Source organism: Sphaerodactylus townsendi, linkage group LG08 (genome assembly GCF_021028975.2).
Source record: "Sphaerodactylus townsendi isolate TG3544 linkage group LG08, MPM_Stown_v2.3, whole genome shotgun sequence".
NCBI lineage: Eukaryota > Metazoa > Chordata > Lepidosauria > Squamata > Sphaerodactylidae > Sphaerodactylus > Sphaerodactylus townsendi.
The window spans coordinates 6,993,031-7,008,930 of record NC_059432.1 but is presented as its reverse complement, the minus strand read 5'-3'; the positions used below and the strand labels follow the sequence as shown (position 1 = coordinate 7,008,930).

Sequence of the window (15,900 nt, the reverse complement as noted above, 5' to 3'; positions counted from 1 at the left end):
CGCCCTCGTCTTCTTCACAGAGAGGTTTGGAGATTTGGAATGTCAACTTTTTTTGGTCAAAAACATGGATGTTCAAGATCAACTAAATCTACCAGGCAAATTGGTTCTTTCCCAACCCTGACAGTTTGCTGGCAAAATAAAGAAATGCCCAGAATCTTGGCACGAGTGCTGCAGGCACAAAAACAAAACTCCAGATCTCTTTCCTCACAGAGGGCTGCCTGATAGTGGCTGTCATGTATTTTATTAACAGGATTCATCAGCAGAACCTTGCATTTGTTCCCGATCAGTGTTGAGATTACCTGTACCGACTTAGTTGCTGTTTCCCCTTAGCATCTTATGATGTGCAGACTCCCTCCACCACCACCACCCCACCGCCCCAAGTCTGCCCGTTGGGTGACCCAACCCTTCTCTGGCACACCGTTGGTCTGGTCTGGGCCCTCCGACAGAAGGTTCCTTGGGAGTTTATTGTGTGCTTAGTGAAGTCAGCCACTATGAAAGGAGGACCCGCATCACAAGTCCCTTCCGTCTCCCTTCCACTTCTGTACATTTCGGCCGTCTGGAACCCAGAGGCCTTCCTATAGGCCATCTCATGTATTATTATTATTATTGTAGATTTCACAGCTGCCAGATCTTTAGCTGGTTGTTGGCCTTCATTACAATTCGAGCCTCACCCAGAGGCCTAGGAAGTTGTAATGTAGTATTCGTGTGGATCCTAGCAGGGCTGCCTTCTGAATTTGACAGATGTTAATTTTGTCAATTCGAAGATGTTTCAAATGCTGCCCTAGTGTTTTTGGGATGGTGCCTATTTATTATTATTATTATTATTATTATTATTATTATTATTATTATTATTATTATTATTATTATTATTATTATTAATTTCATTGGTTAGATTTGTATGCTGTCCTCCCCCGAAGGGCTGGCTCATACGTACAGTGCCCTTATTTCTGTATAACTCTGTCCCAGTTGGTCATGAGAGACATATTAATATGTGTGTCCACCCCGTCTAAGTTGAGTTGTGGAGTGGTGAGAAGGGCAGGCATTGACACCTTTGAAAGAGGTTAGGCAGATTCAAATCTACTTAAGAACAAAGACAACATGGACATGAGGGGAGCTCAATCCTCCCCCCCCCCCCAAATATCACTTTCCTCTTTGCTTTCAGCACTTTCCTTTCAGCGCGCTCACTCTCAGGCTGGGAGGAAAATGCTTGAAAGCAACTAAGGACAAATGTGGATTCCTCCCACTTTCTATCTAGTTTAGTCCCCATAAACCTTCTGATCTAATTCCTATGTACTAATGACATGTATTCCTTCATTAATTTCTTCCTTCCTTCCTTTATTCCTCCAACTCCCCTACAAACCAATGCCGACCCACCCACCCACTTTTCACATGCTTCTGCTGAGCAGTCTGCTGTCCCCACCGGGTGGATTCAAGGCCCCCTTTGCGACTGTCTATAACCCTCTTCAGCCTTCTGCTTCTTCCTCCTCCTCCTCCCCCTTGCAAAGAAGGCACAGCACCTCATCCATCCCAAACCCAGCTAAAGTGAGCTTAGAGCAGCTGAAGGAAGTGGCTCAGATCTGCCCAGACAGCCCTGTGGAGTTGGATGTCCCTGGATTCAAAGTGCGACACGTACAGTTTAACTCTCCTTTACAGCTCTATTCGCAGGAAAACATCCTGGACTCTTTGCAGGGGCAGATCTCTTCCATTAGTCCCACTCTCCCCAGGTAACTTTGCCTGAACTCTGTCACTTGAGGCCTGTGAATGGCTTTCACTTTCACCCGTTTCTCACCATCTTACACTCGTTTGTGGCAAAGAATCTTCACCTTTGTGGTGACAGATGCCCACTGCAGACTGGGTCACTTCTGATGTAATGTTTTTAGCTTCCGCCGGTACTGTGGTGTCAGCATGCTGGACTCTCCCTCTTTGATTTTAGGGGGTGAACTCAGACCTTCCAATTCCCTCCATGTCTGTGTCCCTTATTGTCTACTGCAAGATTATGGAGACTCACAGATAGTCTGCTGTGGTTTAACCTGATGAAATGATAAGTAAGTGGGGGTTAGTGCAAATAAAAGAAAACAAAGTAAGTGCACAACACACAGCTAGCAGAAGTAGCCATGCAAGTCAGGAATATTTACAAGGTGAAAAACCTTAAATAGGTGAAAAACCTTAAACATGATCCAGGGATTCTTAGGTGTCCTTATTGAGACATTTCACTGGCCCTTGAAGTCTTCTACAGACTTTATCCAGATACTGGTTAGCAGTAGCGTACCTAGGCTAACTGGAGCCCTGGGCAAAACCTGAGTTTGATGGGCCCCCCCATGAGCAGCCACCCTCCCCCACCGTGACCAAACAATGATTTTTTACACCAGGTCGTTTCAAAGTCACCATCACATTATAGAACATGACCCAACTCACAAATCTGAACACAGCAATGGGCCATGCCACACAGCAGAAATAAATTTTTTGAAAACATTTTCAAAATGCTTTCAAAATGTTTTATTACTGCTATGAAAACATTTTGATGGTGTTGTATCCAGTCCCCCTAATTTGGGAAAACAGCATCACTTTAAATGTTGTTTAAACTGGGGACCCCAGATTCTGCCTTTAAGGTGGATTTAAAAGGAGAATCTGGGCTCCCTCATTTAAACAAGTGATTCTGGAATCCATCCCCAAACAGCATCATTTTCAGTGGTGTTTAAACTAGGGAGCCCAGATTTTCCTTTTAAATCCACCTCAAAGGGAGAATCTGGGGTTCCCTGTTTAAACAACATTGAAAGTGATGCTATTTTGGGGTGGCTTCTCCCCCACCCTGAAACAGCATCACTTTCAATGTTTAAACTGGGGACCTCAGATTCTCCTTTTAAATCCATGCCAAAGGGGTGGATTTAAAAGGAAAATCTGGGGAAATTTGGGGGGTGCCTGCTGTCAGGGGTGCAATTGTTAAGCTAGCAGCACCAAACTTTCAGGGCATCTTTAGGAGACTCTCCTAATGATACCATCCAGGTTTGGTGAAGTTTGGTTCAGGGGGTTCAAAGTTATGGACCCTCAAAGGTGTAACCCGCATCTTCTATTAGCTCCCATTGGAAACAATGGGGACGGGGCACCCCCTTTGGGAGTCCATAACTTTGGACTCCCTGAAACCAAATCTCGAACCTGCATTTTTTGCGCCCACCACAAGGTGGCGCCCTGGGCAACGGCCAATTTGCCCGATGGGAGGAACGCCTCTGCTGGTTAGGTTTAGTGGGTGCTCTTACCTGTATAAAGAAAACAATCCTTAATGGGGCATTTTCATGTTCTTCAGTGAACTGAGTTCTTTAGATTGATTATTTGAAAAAGTATTATCGTTTCACAGTCCTGTTGGTGCACTTGAGCTTTTGTGCATACGATTGTAAATAGACTGACTCCTAAGAATCTCTGGATCATAAGTGGATTTTACCTGAAGCAGACTGGTTTAGAAAAAAAGTTTTACAGGGTTCAGTGGGAGTAACATGAAGGAGGGAAGGGGGAGGCTGTTCAGACAAAAATATTACATTGGAAGCGGCTGTTGATGCACCAGACCTGCCCTCGGGACCCTCTTCGGTGCTTTTCTCTTTCTGTCCTGCATGATGTGGCCGTCAGGTGCGCTGCCTGGTGTGTACAGACAGGAAGATCCATTCTGCGAACATGGAGCCAGTTAAGGCAACACAACTGCATCAGATCTCTTTCTGGTTGCTTCTGATTGGAGGCACCCAGAGACAGGCTTCTAGGATCTTAATTGGTAGGTGGGTATGTGTGGGAGCAAGCAAGATACCCAGGGGGCATCCATGGGATTAATTAATCAAAAACAAACTGGAAATTGGGATGATATGTTTAAGTATTAATGAAACATTTGGTGAGTGCTGGTAGTTTATCAGTCTACCATTTTCTGAACCCCTGGGAGTTCCCAGACAGTCTTCAAAGGTGAAGCCACAAACAACACATTACAGTAGTCAAGCTTGGGAGTTACCAGGACACATGAGGAATTGTGTTAAAAATTACTTCTGTGCGGAATGAAAATGATTGGCAGGTAAACAAAAGAAATTTACCTCAGCCAGCCACAGCAATTTCATTTTGTAAAAATCACGATTAACTACTGTCCTCTTTGTGTTATGTTTTTATGCCACTCCTCCTTTGAGAAGTTGGTATGGTGTCATACCTAGTTCTCAAATGCTCCTAGTTAGGCCTAACTGCAATCCTGTGAGACCATTTTGGGTTGAAAAAATGAAGAGTCAAACATTCTTCAGTGAGTCTCTTGGCAAGATTTGATCCTGATTCTTCCCTGTCTTGGTTTGACGCTCCTAAGTTTGGCACTCAGTACCATTTCTCTAACTGCACAATAAGGCACAAAGGTAGTAGGTGAAGATGTGGGATAGACAAAGTCGACATTACAATATGCCCAATGGGATTATCTGCAAGTGAAAGGTGGCTTAAGAAGTACAGTTCATTAGATAAAATACATTGTTAGAAACCTGAAATTATTAGGAAATGCCAAAATGCTGTTGGCAGAAAAATATTAGTAGCATCTAAATGAAAATCTAGAATGGAAGGGCTCAGGGAAAAGCTGCTGTTCAGGTAAATTAATTCAGGTTTGTGCAAAAATGGCCCAGTGCATCAAGAAAAGATTTTTATATAGTTTATGCAGTTCCTTTTTTAGATCTGTTGGATCATTACCTTTATCCTAATTTGAATAATATAGAGTTGATGTGATTTGAGGTTTTTCTCCTCCCCCTTTTGTTTCTCTGCTTTAAATTTGAACCAGTAGTAATTATAAGTTAATGGAAGAGGAAGTGTCTTTCTGTGTGCAGGCTGTATTGGTCTTGTTGAATAAAAGCATCTGATGCTGTGTTTTTAAAAGGTATCCTGCTCCCAGAGTTCTTTAGGGCTTCAAAACACCGAAAGACATCTGAGGGCTTCCCCAGTTGGCATGATTGCCATTTTTTGGAACAGCTGGATTTTCAAAATAAATATGAAGCATTGCAGTAGTCATGTTTGGATGTTTCTGGAGCATCTGTGGCAAAATCGTTTTTTCCCAGCGGAGGAGTCTGGTGCATATGTTTTGTGTTCTTTATTTAATGCCTCTTTATGTAGTGCTTACTCCAAGGAACTGAGGCTCCTTCTGCACAGGTAGCAACAGGTTCATGAAACCCATTTCTGCTGTGCTGCCGCTGTTTGCACGGCAGCTGCAGGAGCCAGCCAGGATCGCTGGGATCCCGGAGGCAGAATGGTTCTCATGGAAACACTATGTTTCTGTGCAAACCATGCAGCTTGAGATTCCCCCCCCCCCACTTGAGAATCCACCCCCCCGAGGATCCGCCCACCCCCCCACCTACCTGCATGGCTTGGCAGTCGCCTCTTGGTATCCCCTCTAATGGCGGCTGCCTGAGGAATCCACCATAATGGTGGAGGGAATGGAATGCTCCTGCTTGCCGTAGTTTGCACGGGCAAGCAGGAAGCATTTGCAATCTGGGTTTAATGAAAAAAACTCACAGAATTAGCAAGTTTCATTAAATTTGGGTTCTGGCCACTAAAACAGGTTAGCAGCGTTTTGGAGGTGAGTTCTGTGCCAACTCCCCCCCCCCCCACAAACGCTATTAAAAAGGGGCCCAATCCATTTTAATTGGCCCGTGCAGAATAGGCCTGAGGCCGGCAAACATGATTCTCCCCCCTACATTTTATCCTGAGAACAACCCTGTGAGGTAGGTCAGACTGAGAGAATGACGGATATTGGCAAGTGGGAATTTGAAGCAGGGCTTCCCCTGTCTTAGTCCAATGCTCTAACCACTATACCTCACTTGAGGATGGCCGACTCAAACAAAGATTGATCCTTGTGGTCTCTTAAGTCACTTTTGAAGAGTAAGGACAGCAGTGGGTGGGCTGTTCAAGAGCCAGATGCCAAGAGTACCAGCTGGGGCATTCATCATTCTCTCACTTTTTTTTATAAGGAAGTTAGTAATTAAGATGTGCAGTTGTACTAGAGACAGAACAGAATGTTTGAATTCTGTCTTGAGCCTTGTTTGCATGTGCATGTTTGTCAGGGTGTGACCTAAGTTGTGAATGGGCTGTCACACCACACGCCACACACAGAACAGTCATGCCAGCTCCAGCACAGATGCTTTTTCCACAGTGTTTGTGCACATTCACCTGGGAATTATCAACTTGTGCATTAATCAGCCTGCATGATGCCTACTGCTCAGGTCTCTCTTATGGAGGAGAAGTAATGAGGTTCAAGGGCAGGGCTGGCAAATTCATCCAGATGTCACAAATGCCTTCGTGCTGAACCACTTTCCATTTATGGGCCATGAAGTGGCCTGTTATTATTCTGTTAAGAATATCAATTGCTGGTTTTAGTTGCACTCAATCATAGTTTAAAATCTCACTGCAGGTCGTTTGGGCGAACACAGCGTCTGCACCTCCAGCAATTTGAGCTGCATCTGTATTTATTTTCTGATGTGGAAAAAGTTTTCTTGTAATACAATGGTAAATTTTTTTTTCTTAGTTTGGACCAATTTCCCCAGTCTTCTGGTAATTTAGTAATTGATAAAGACTCTGAGGTTTACAAGATGCTGCAGGAAAATCAAGAGTCCAGTGAGGCTCCCCGCCAGTCGGCCTCGTTCCTGGTTTTACAAGAAATCTTAGAAACTGGAGAACAAGGTAAACTTGGGAAGGGCGGGTGGGTGGGTGGGATTTCTTAAGGAAATGAAACCCATGAGGAATGCACCCTGAACCGGGAATGTTTCTGCCAAAATAACAGCCAGGAGTCTTGTGGCACTGAGAAGACGAACAAGAGTAGATTGCAGCAAACATCTGAAGAGGGGATTGGATCCCACCGAAGATGATGCGGGATTAAAAATTCTTCAGTTGTTAAACAAGACTTTTTTCTTTCTTTTTTTTGCTGCAGTAGCCTTAACACGGCTACCCTTCTTCAATTGTTATTTGTGCTCTTATGTCTCGCCGCTTTTGGTGGTCCTGAGCTAGCTTTGGTTGGGCTTGGTTAAGCTCAGAGTGTTCTAGAACTTTAGCCCAGGAATTGGTGCCTGCCTGTCCTTTGTGAGAGGGGCGGACCTGAATGTGCATCCTTCAAGCTCTGTTCCATTGCTGCTGGTGCCCATATTCTCCCTAGCAGGGTCTCCTGTTGTTGAGGGTGATTTCCCTGCCTATCCCACATTGTTCTGGTTCTGTAGTCTGAACTAAGGGCTGTGGGTACCGGGAAAGGCCAGGCGAAGGATCTGTGGTGGGGGACATGAAAGTGATCCCAGTTACAAAAGGTTAGACCCGAATTGGAAATTGCCTTTGGATCCTGAGTTTTTACTCAGACTTCTCCATAATCCACCGGCCTAGAATGGCCTTTTTTAAAAAAAGTTGAATGAATTCCTTATCCCTCCCCCGCAGAATAAGCCCCTAGGGTCTAGGCCATTCTTTCCAGGAATGCTTAAACATGTGAATGGATAAGTTGTTTATTAATACCCAATTTTTGACTAAATACATGTTTCGGAGCTAATTTTCCCCCTGACATATAGGCATGGGATGGGGCAGAGTGAAAACGACGTCATTCACCAGTTTCGAACAAATGACATTGGCCGGCAATTGGGTATCCAGGACAATTCTGAATGCTGGACTTTCCTCTGAAAGGCCGGCTCGTCTCATACTATCCACCTTCTCCGTCTGTGCCCCATACTTCAGAGGGGTGGTAGATGGCACCCAGAGATGCCCCACAGCTGTCACTGTGGGGGCGTCTGAAGTTCATTCTCTAATTCCCTTCCCACAGTGATTAGTGCCAGGTACATGAACAGGTTCCCACAGTGATTAGTGCCAGTGATTAGTGCCAGGTACAAATTTTTGACCAAGGCAGCCTGCGCATTTCCTCCCGCTTTTCTCTTATCCTGATTGCAGTTTTTTCTGGCCATTTTGGGGTGGGGGTGAGATTCTAATGCCACTGGTGTGCTTGCACATGTATTCAGACTGCTTTGCTAGGATGATTTATCATCATAAACTGTTGCCTAGTTTCCTTTTATGCAGGGCTTTTTTATTGATACATCATCCAGTGATTTTTTTGTGGTCTGCCATGTCCCAGACTGCTCAATGAGACTCTGTATTCAGATGATTTCTTTATTATGAAGCAGCATCAGGAATAAGCACTGAGACTTCTATTGCCAGAACTAAATTTTGCATGCCAAAGCACCCTCCCTTATACCCCTCGTCATCCCCCTCCCCATCACACAGCGTCACCCTGGAACCTCCCAGGGGAGTTTGCCACCCCCCCTCCAGCCTCACAGTCCAGAGCCAGCGTGGCCTTCACTTCGGTCAAAACAACCCACATCCCCCAGCACTGAACAGAGCAGTGGCCAGCAAGAGCCTAGCCAGCTGGTAAAGCACTGCCAGGATGAAACGAAGCTACAGCACCAGCAGTTAGCTGAAGGGGAGGAGGCGTGGCAGCGTCACGTCAGAACTGGGCAGGTGACACCTCAGTAATTTTTAACAGGGTGGGATATTTAACAACCCCAGTTACAAAATGTACCAGCCTCTTGTCAAATGGAAAAGGGGGGCATATATAGTAAAATTATGTGCGCCCCTTTTTAAAATGCTCCAGATCAGCGACCAGCAAAAATTAAAGCCTGATGTTTACATTTTGGAGCTGGACTCTGCAATATCACTCCTACTCAAGTGTTTCTGTTCTCGGGCGTAGCATCTCCTGCCCTTCAGCAAAACCACAGGTGGACGAGTCTTTCTACTCTCACGCTGTGGCTTTCTCTTCTAATCTATGGCATTCTGTGTTTCAATGTTTACAGGAGATTCTGAGAAGCCTTCAGGATTTAGAAGTGTCAAAGCGCCAACAACCAAAGTAGCGGCATCCATTGGAAACGCTCAGAAGCTGCCCATTTGTGATAAGTGCGGATCCGGCATTGTGTGAGTATTAGCATGTCTGCCAAAATGGAATCGTGCAGAAGACGGTCCATGTTAAGAAACAGCTGTGTGTGAGGTGGAGGCGTCTCTCTGACTTCACGTATATCCCACCTCTTTCTCTCTGGCAGAGAGGAGACGTCATTCTCCTCGCCTCCCTCTTAGCCTCACAACAGCTCTGCGAGGTAGGTTACGCTGAGAAAGTGCGACTGCCCGGAGGGCACACAGTAAACTTCCAGGACAGAGTGTGAACTTGAACCTGGGCTTCCCAGCTTGTGGTCCATCTCTCTAACCGCTACTTAGAAAGTGGGGAATTAACTGTCCATTTGCACATTAGAGCAAACTCAAACAGACTTCAACGAGTCCAGCTGGGTGAACTTTCCCAGTATCCCTGCGGATTGCAGATGCAGCCCCTGACAAGTTTGACCGAGGCAGCCTGCACATTTCCTCCCGCTTTTCTCTTATCCCAATTGCAGTTTTTCCTGGCCTTCGGGGCAGGTGGGTTCCCAGTGTGATGCAGTCCCTCGCAAGTAGTGTCAGGGGACAAGAAAGCTACTGAACTCACATGCTTATCTCTGTCTGTGCTTTGGGAAACTCAGGTTTGTGTAGAGCCGGACCTGGTAGCTCTAATTCACCACAAAACAGGGTGGAAAAAATCAAAGATTAAAAAAACATTTAAAAAATCAGTTTTTTAAAAAATAAAACGCTTTTTGAGAAAAAAAACTATCTAAAGATACTTGTTTTGGTGAGTTAAACTATCTAAGGATAGTTTAAATATTGGTTCTGGTGGGTTTTCCGGGCTGTGTTCTGGTGGATTTTGTTCCTAACGTTTCGCCTGCATCTGTGGCTGGCATCTTCAGAGGTGTATCACAAAGAAAAGTCTGTTTCACACTGCGTCTAAGTGAGAAGGGAAAGTTTAGTGGGGTATATTGTCCATGTCCCAGGGTGGGGAACCAATCATTAAGTGTTTGGGTGGAACTTGTTATGCAAAGGTGTGGTTGAGTGCATTGTATTGCGGGTGGGGTTATCAGTCCATTTTTTAAGTACGGGCAGCCAGGCTCCCAATATTCCTGCATAGCAAGTTTCACCAAGCACAGACCACGCCAGGCCTTGCCTATTTTCCACTCTATGGTGGAGTGAATGTCACACTGGCGAACAGAGCCAAGAGCCACTGAAGTGGATTCCACACAGCATACGTATAACGACTGGCAACTCCCAGAGAACATGAGACTCATTTATAACTATTGCAACTCGTTATAATATGCTGTGTGGAATCCCCCTTGAATGTCTCCACTGGTTACAGAAGCAGAAACCTGTTTCCCAGACAGGTGCTGGCTCAGAGCAGCTGGCACCAATTTGCACACAACTCTTTTCTCTGACACTGAAAGCCCTTTGACTTTGGTCATTTTCTTCTCAGAGGTATGTTTGTGAAGCTCCGGGACAAACATCGCCACCCTGAATGCTACGTGTGCCATGACTGTGGAGCCAACCTCAAGCAAAAAGGGCATTTCTTTGTGGAGGAGTGCATCTACTGTGAGAAGCATGCCCGGGAACGGGTCACTCCACCTGAGGGCTACGACGTGGTCACTGTGTTTCCACAGTGAAGTGGGTGATTCACCACTGCCGTGCCCCAGAGCACCACTGTCTGTCTTCCACCTCTAAATTCAAGTTGCAGAAACACTCAGCAAGGCTTCTGCCGTGGACCTTTTTGGTGGCTGCTACCAGAACACTGTGACACAGTAAACTACTGCATTTTTATAATCTAACTGAATGTCTCCTTTTTTATGATGCCACGGTCTCACTGCTTCTGTGTACATTGCCAAATACCAACAGTCCACGGAGCCAAACCGCAACACCTTGCTTCCCTTTCTCATTCAATAAAGGGGTTGACTCAAACTCTTGTCGCTCTGTCGTTTGTGAGAGTGGCTCACTCATTCTGTGGCCCGGAAGCATAGATGAAGGATTTCAAGCTCTCTTGGGAAAGTTGCAGAGTTGTCCAGCAATAACACACACCTTGGCTGCAACATGTTTTTGTGTGTGCAGCGTAACAGTCATTTGAATTGCAGTTAGTTTATGGGCTTCTTGTTTTTTCACTTATTCCCATCTTTTAAGTGTCTGGACAGATGAGCAACTTTCAAAATCTGATCTGTCCACTAATATTTTGTGTGGGGGGAAGGGTTGTATCCTATTTGGCTGCCTTGAGTGTCTGGCAGTCTATGGAAATTGCCGTAAATAAGATGCCTTCATGCCTCTTTCTTTTTGTACCCCAGTCGGACCATTTAAACAAAGATTTGCCTGTTGCAAGTTTCCCCCTCTACTAGTATTTTAGACTTCCAAGTTCTGCTTACCAAATACAGAAAAGCTAGGATGCTGTAGCCATGCAGTTCTCATGGTGTTGAAAGACCTGTGCATAGAACTGCAGGCAATTTTTTTGCCACGTCTTCTGCAAAGTCAGGAGTGAGGCCACCAGACGTACCAACTGAACCAGGAGCACTTCAACGTCTGGCTACAAGGACACTGTTCATTATTATTACACAGACGAGTGAACTTTATTGTTTCGCGTAACACACTAGAGCGAAAAGGGAGGCCCAGCAGTCAGCACAGTCAGGCCCCCCCAGATCCTGGCTGTGGAGGGAAGAGCCAGGCAGGACAGAGCGATCGGGAGCTTTGGCAGCTCGAGCTTCTCAACTAAAATGCACGCACTTCAAACCAATGGAAAGGAATCATTCCAAGTTACCAAATACTACAGTCGCACCTTGTAAACAAACACACAGAACAGTCTCCTGCCACATAAAACTGACAAAGGAATAAAAACATTGTTTAAAAAAACACCTTTTTTGCAGAATTTCCATAGAAAACTGTACATAGTAGCAGCTGCAATGGCCAGTGAAAAGTTATCTGCCAGTTATTTATTGACGAGGAGCTCCCCAAAAAGCCACTAATCACACTGCCCAATTTGGCAACTCCACATCTGACCAGTCTTCTGCCACCTCTTGGAAAATACTATAATCAGAACCAAGGTTTGAATGTGCTAAACAGTGCCCATCTCTGCAGTATTTTAAGTCCAGGTTAAGGGCGCGCACATGTCGTCCTCTGAATGCCAGATGCTCCTATTTCAGAGTGCACATTCCAGGCTGGCTTCCTCCACGGCTTCCAATACCTTGAAAACGCCCTTTTTCTGTTTCAGTGGTGCAGACTTTTCCATTTGATCTAAAAGAGAAAAACACCGCAGAGGTGTACAGCAGTGGCACTTCCTGCAAGTCTCGAGGAGAGCCACATTCACAAGTGCCGTCCCCAGCATGAGACCTTCTGCCGAGGAAGGCTCTCGGCTGACCTGACTCTCTAGAACAGGGGTAGGGAACCTGCGGCTCTCCAGATGTTCAGGAACTACAATTCCCATCAGCCTCTGTCAGCATGGCCAATTGGCCGTGCTGGCAGGGGCTGATGGGAATTGTAGTTCCTGAACATCTGGAGAGCCGCAGGTTCCCTACCCCTGCTCTAGAAAGACCCACCACAAGCCCCACTGGGCAAGGGACTCCTGCCCTCTCCTGGAATATGCAGCAAGTACCACGTGCGGCCCCCCAGCCAGTGAATATGACTGGTTGAAGGAGCCATCTTAACAGCCAGTGTCTTGAATAAGACGGTCCTCCCTCTTTGAACAGCAAACTTGCTAAGTGACTGAAGACAGATTCTGCGGGGGAGGGGTGGGGGGGGTGGATTAAGCTTCAGGTTTCTATTTCTTCTCCCTGGAATGGATGGGAAGTTATGTATGAGGTCTAACAGACTCTCATGGTGGAACTCAGTGCCTTCAGAAACTAGGCATAGGGGGGAATGGTTTCCACCACAAATGCATTGCTCCATTTATTCCTCTTCTGGAAAAGAGAATGCCCCCAAACTACCTTCAGTCTGGCTGGGAAAAGAGAAACACTGGAAGGGAATTGTGGGGGGAAAGAGGATTTTTTCCATGTCTCCAACCACACCCCTCTCCAAAGAGCCCACAGGTGTCTTTTATCGGTCCTAACAACAGAAAGGAATAGCACAAGTCCCAATTTTCCCCTCCTGTTTGGCCACTGAACAAGTGGGCAGCTAGTCCGGCCAGCCCAAGAGGCCCCTCTAGAAGAAGCCACTGCAGACGCCCCTGCCCTGTAACAACAGACAAATGAGGGCCTGCTGGCCAGGTGTACTCAAAGGTAGCACTGCAGCTCCATATGGAAGGCGGCCAGAGGAAGCCGCTCCCTTTGGGAAGGGGACAGTCCTGGGTCCTGGGGTCTAGCAGGCCGTGGGCATTGCTGAGTCTTCCCCCTGCTTGCGTGTCGGGGGGGGACCAGATGGATGGACTGCGCTTCTGTTTTCGGCTGTACATTTAGCCACAATATCTGGCCTGTGCCCAAGGACTTGACTGTTTTTGTCATAGGAAGTGGAACTCTGAGGAAGAAAAGGGCAAAAAGGCTATAGGACTCATCTTCCTCTTGGCCCTGGTTTTCTGCAGGGTCAAACCACAACCCTACAGATCAACTTTGCCGATATCTATCTGCACAGCTCAGTTTTCCCTTGGGTTTGGGTTTTGTCTGTTCTGCACAGATTCTGGTGTTCAGGCAGCCAATCTCTCTTGCTGTGTATGCCTGCACAAACGTCATTGATGCCATCATGAGCAACGTGAGAAACCCAGCCCACCCTTTTAAATTTTTTGCACTTGCCTTCTAACAGTAGTGCACACTATCAATAAAATAAAAGCTGAGCACTTCACAAGAGAGATTTAAACTTCTGCGAGGGGAAGAGGGGTAAACAATTAGACAAACAATCCAGCACATCATTAGGAAAACAAGGTGAGGGCTGATGCCACATCCTACCTGGGAATCACGGCACAGCCTGAGCAGCAGGCGACAGACACACCAACATTCATACATTATGGAGGGGGGGGGGGGAACCTCCACTGATCAAAAAGATGGGAGGGGGGAGGATACAAATGGGATCCATGGGACAAGGGTTTGAATGTGGATACCAGGGGGAGGGGAGTGGACTTTGACTGACAACCAATTTTGGAAAGGTATTTCAGATGGAGAGTCAAGCAGATCAGGTTCTACTTTCAAAGGAAAGATCACAGTTTAAGTGCTCAGTGAAAAGCCTTGAAACTCACGAGTAAAGTCATGACGGACCAAAGAAAATGGAAAACTTCAAAGAGATGCAGGAGGGCTCTGCTTCCAGGTTGTTACTGAATTCATTTTAATAAAATCCTGGCTTAGATCTCTTTGTTCCATGAAGACTCTAAAAAACCCATTCCCTCCTCCCTAACCTACAGTGGCATCCTCTCTTGGAACAGGAAGTGAGTTAAGCTGTAACAGCTCCCTTTACACAACGAGTTCTCCATTTCAAATGGGCTACTGGACAGCAATTCAGGGCTAACAGAAAATATAATCTGCACTTACCAAGAAGTTCACTTCTGTCCAAAAGTAGCTCTAGATCTTTGTCGGATATTACTTTTTCTCTGGAGCCTTTCACTTCCCTAATAGCACAAAAGGCACACATTTAAAGCACAAAGAAAGTTTGTCATCAGAATATCTTACGGCCGCTCCCCCAGCCCAAATGTGTTTTCTGTGCGAAGTAGCCAACAAGCTCTTCTTAGAGCCAGCAGGAGAAGAACTGACCTGTCATAGTCTCTAGACTGCAACAACTCCATTAATTCCTTGGGATCCAAGCAGCTCTTGCTCACTCCAGATCTGCCCCCTTTAAACTGATCTGGAAGAAAGACAAGGAGGGATCCCCGTCCCGTGGGGCACATTCATGAAGCCACTGAGAAATTGCCGGCTGTACCACAGGCTCAGCCAAATCACTTTAGTTTCTTTAACAACTTGCTTGACTAAGGTTGTGTCTTCTCTCAATGCCTCCCTCCCTCCCTCATCAAAAACTACAAAGCAGCATCTGCATCATTATTTGTCCAAGTGGATCACCTTTGCCTGGCGGGCCCTGCTCCGCTCTCTGCACTCTCCCAGGGGTTGCCAACTTTTCCTGAGGAGGGCTTGCTTTCTCTCTGGGTAAACCGCTGCCACCATCTGACCGAGAGGAATTGCCCGCTGGGGAAGGCCAGGATTCCCCAACTTCCTTTCCAACTGTGAGGCCTGTGCCTTGGTCCCCCTGTCTCTGGGTTCCACAGAGCAGACTGGGTGTCCTGGAGGAAAAGCTGCTCAGCCTTCCTCCCCCTCCCTGTTTAGATAGCGCAATCAAGACAATGGGGCATTCGAGGTACAGAGAACCATTCTCCACATCTAAGGTTTAAAAGTATTTATTACAAATAAAAATGGATACCAATATCTTTTAGCACCGCGCCAGATGGAGCAAGGGTTTCCAAAGCAAATGAGATAGAAATGCAAATCCCCTGCCCTTATCTCTTAACGTACCCTAGCTAGCAGTTGTTGAACATGGAATAGGCATCTAACACTTAGAAGGTTGCAATTCTCAAACAGTTCACATTACCTGACTGAGCACATGGTCCAAAAATGGCTGCACCCTTCACAGCTCAGGCAAGAGGTCTGCTCCCCCAGCAGAAGGAAAGAGAGAAGAGACCTCGCCCCTCCACTCCCAGCAATTTATCAGACCCCACCCTCCTTTGACCTGGGCAGGCTGGGTCAAGATATCTTTTCCCCAGGTGGCCCTCCCTGATGTCCATCTGGAATTTCTAAGTCCTCCCAATCTATGGTACCTGGTTGGAGAAGGGGAGGAGGAAAAAGAAAAGAGAGGGGGGAAGGAGCCATTTCTCCACACCTGGCATAAGAAAGCCTCCAACAGATGCATTGGAGATGTGTGACCTCCTTGCATGTCAAGATTTGATCAGATTGTCGCCAAGAGCCATTAACTATATTATCTCTTACAGAGAACTATTTTATTTCCCTTCCCTACAGGGTCACCCAAATCCCTGGGGCTCATGGCAAGCCAGCTACTAGAAGTATTAAGTTCATTTCCAGCGCTGAGCACCAGGAGGTTCAGGCC

At 46.3% G+C, this 15,900-nt stretch overlaps 2 protein-coding genes across 2 annotated transcripts in view; one reads left to right on the top strand and one right to left on the bottom strand.

Moving 5' to 3' along the window:
• LOC125437859 (PDZ and LIM domain protein 1-like) overlaps positions 1-10,812 on the top strand; it is a 44,294-nt gene extending 33,482 nt beyond the window's left edge. The window contains exons 6-9 of the mRNA XM_048505886.1: positions 1,287-1,724; positions 6,515-6,669; positions 8,805-8,922; positions 10,334-10,812. Of these exons, the coding sequence (XP_048361843.1) occupies positions 1,287-1,724; positions 6,515-6,669; positions 8,805-8,922; positions 10,334-10,520 (898 nt within the window). The 3' untranslated portion in view covers positions 10,521-10,812. The remainder of the gene's footprint in view (positions 1-1,286; positions 1,725-6,514; positions 6,670-8,804; positions 8,923-10,333) is intronic.
• A 631-nt stretch (positions 10,813-11,443) lies between these two features.
• The window catches only part of HELLS (helicase, lymphoid specific), a 38,074-nt gene continuing 33,617 nt past the window's right edge, over positions 11,444-15,900 (bottom strand). Inside the window, exons 20-22 of the mRNA XM_048505138.1 lie at positions 14,562-14,652; positions 14,343-14,419; positions 11,444-12,126 (exon numbers count right to left, since the gene is read on the bottom strand). Of these exons, the coding sequence (XP_048361095.1) occupies positions 12,032-12,126; positions 14,343-14,419; positions 14,562-14,652 (263 nt within the window). The 3' untranslated portion in view covers positions 11,444-12,031. The remainder of the gene's footprint in view (positions 12,127-14,342; positions 14,420-14,561; positions 14,653-15,900) is intronic.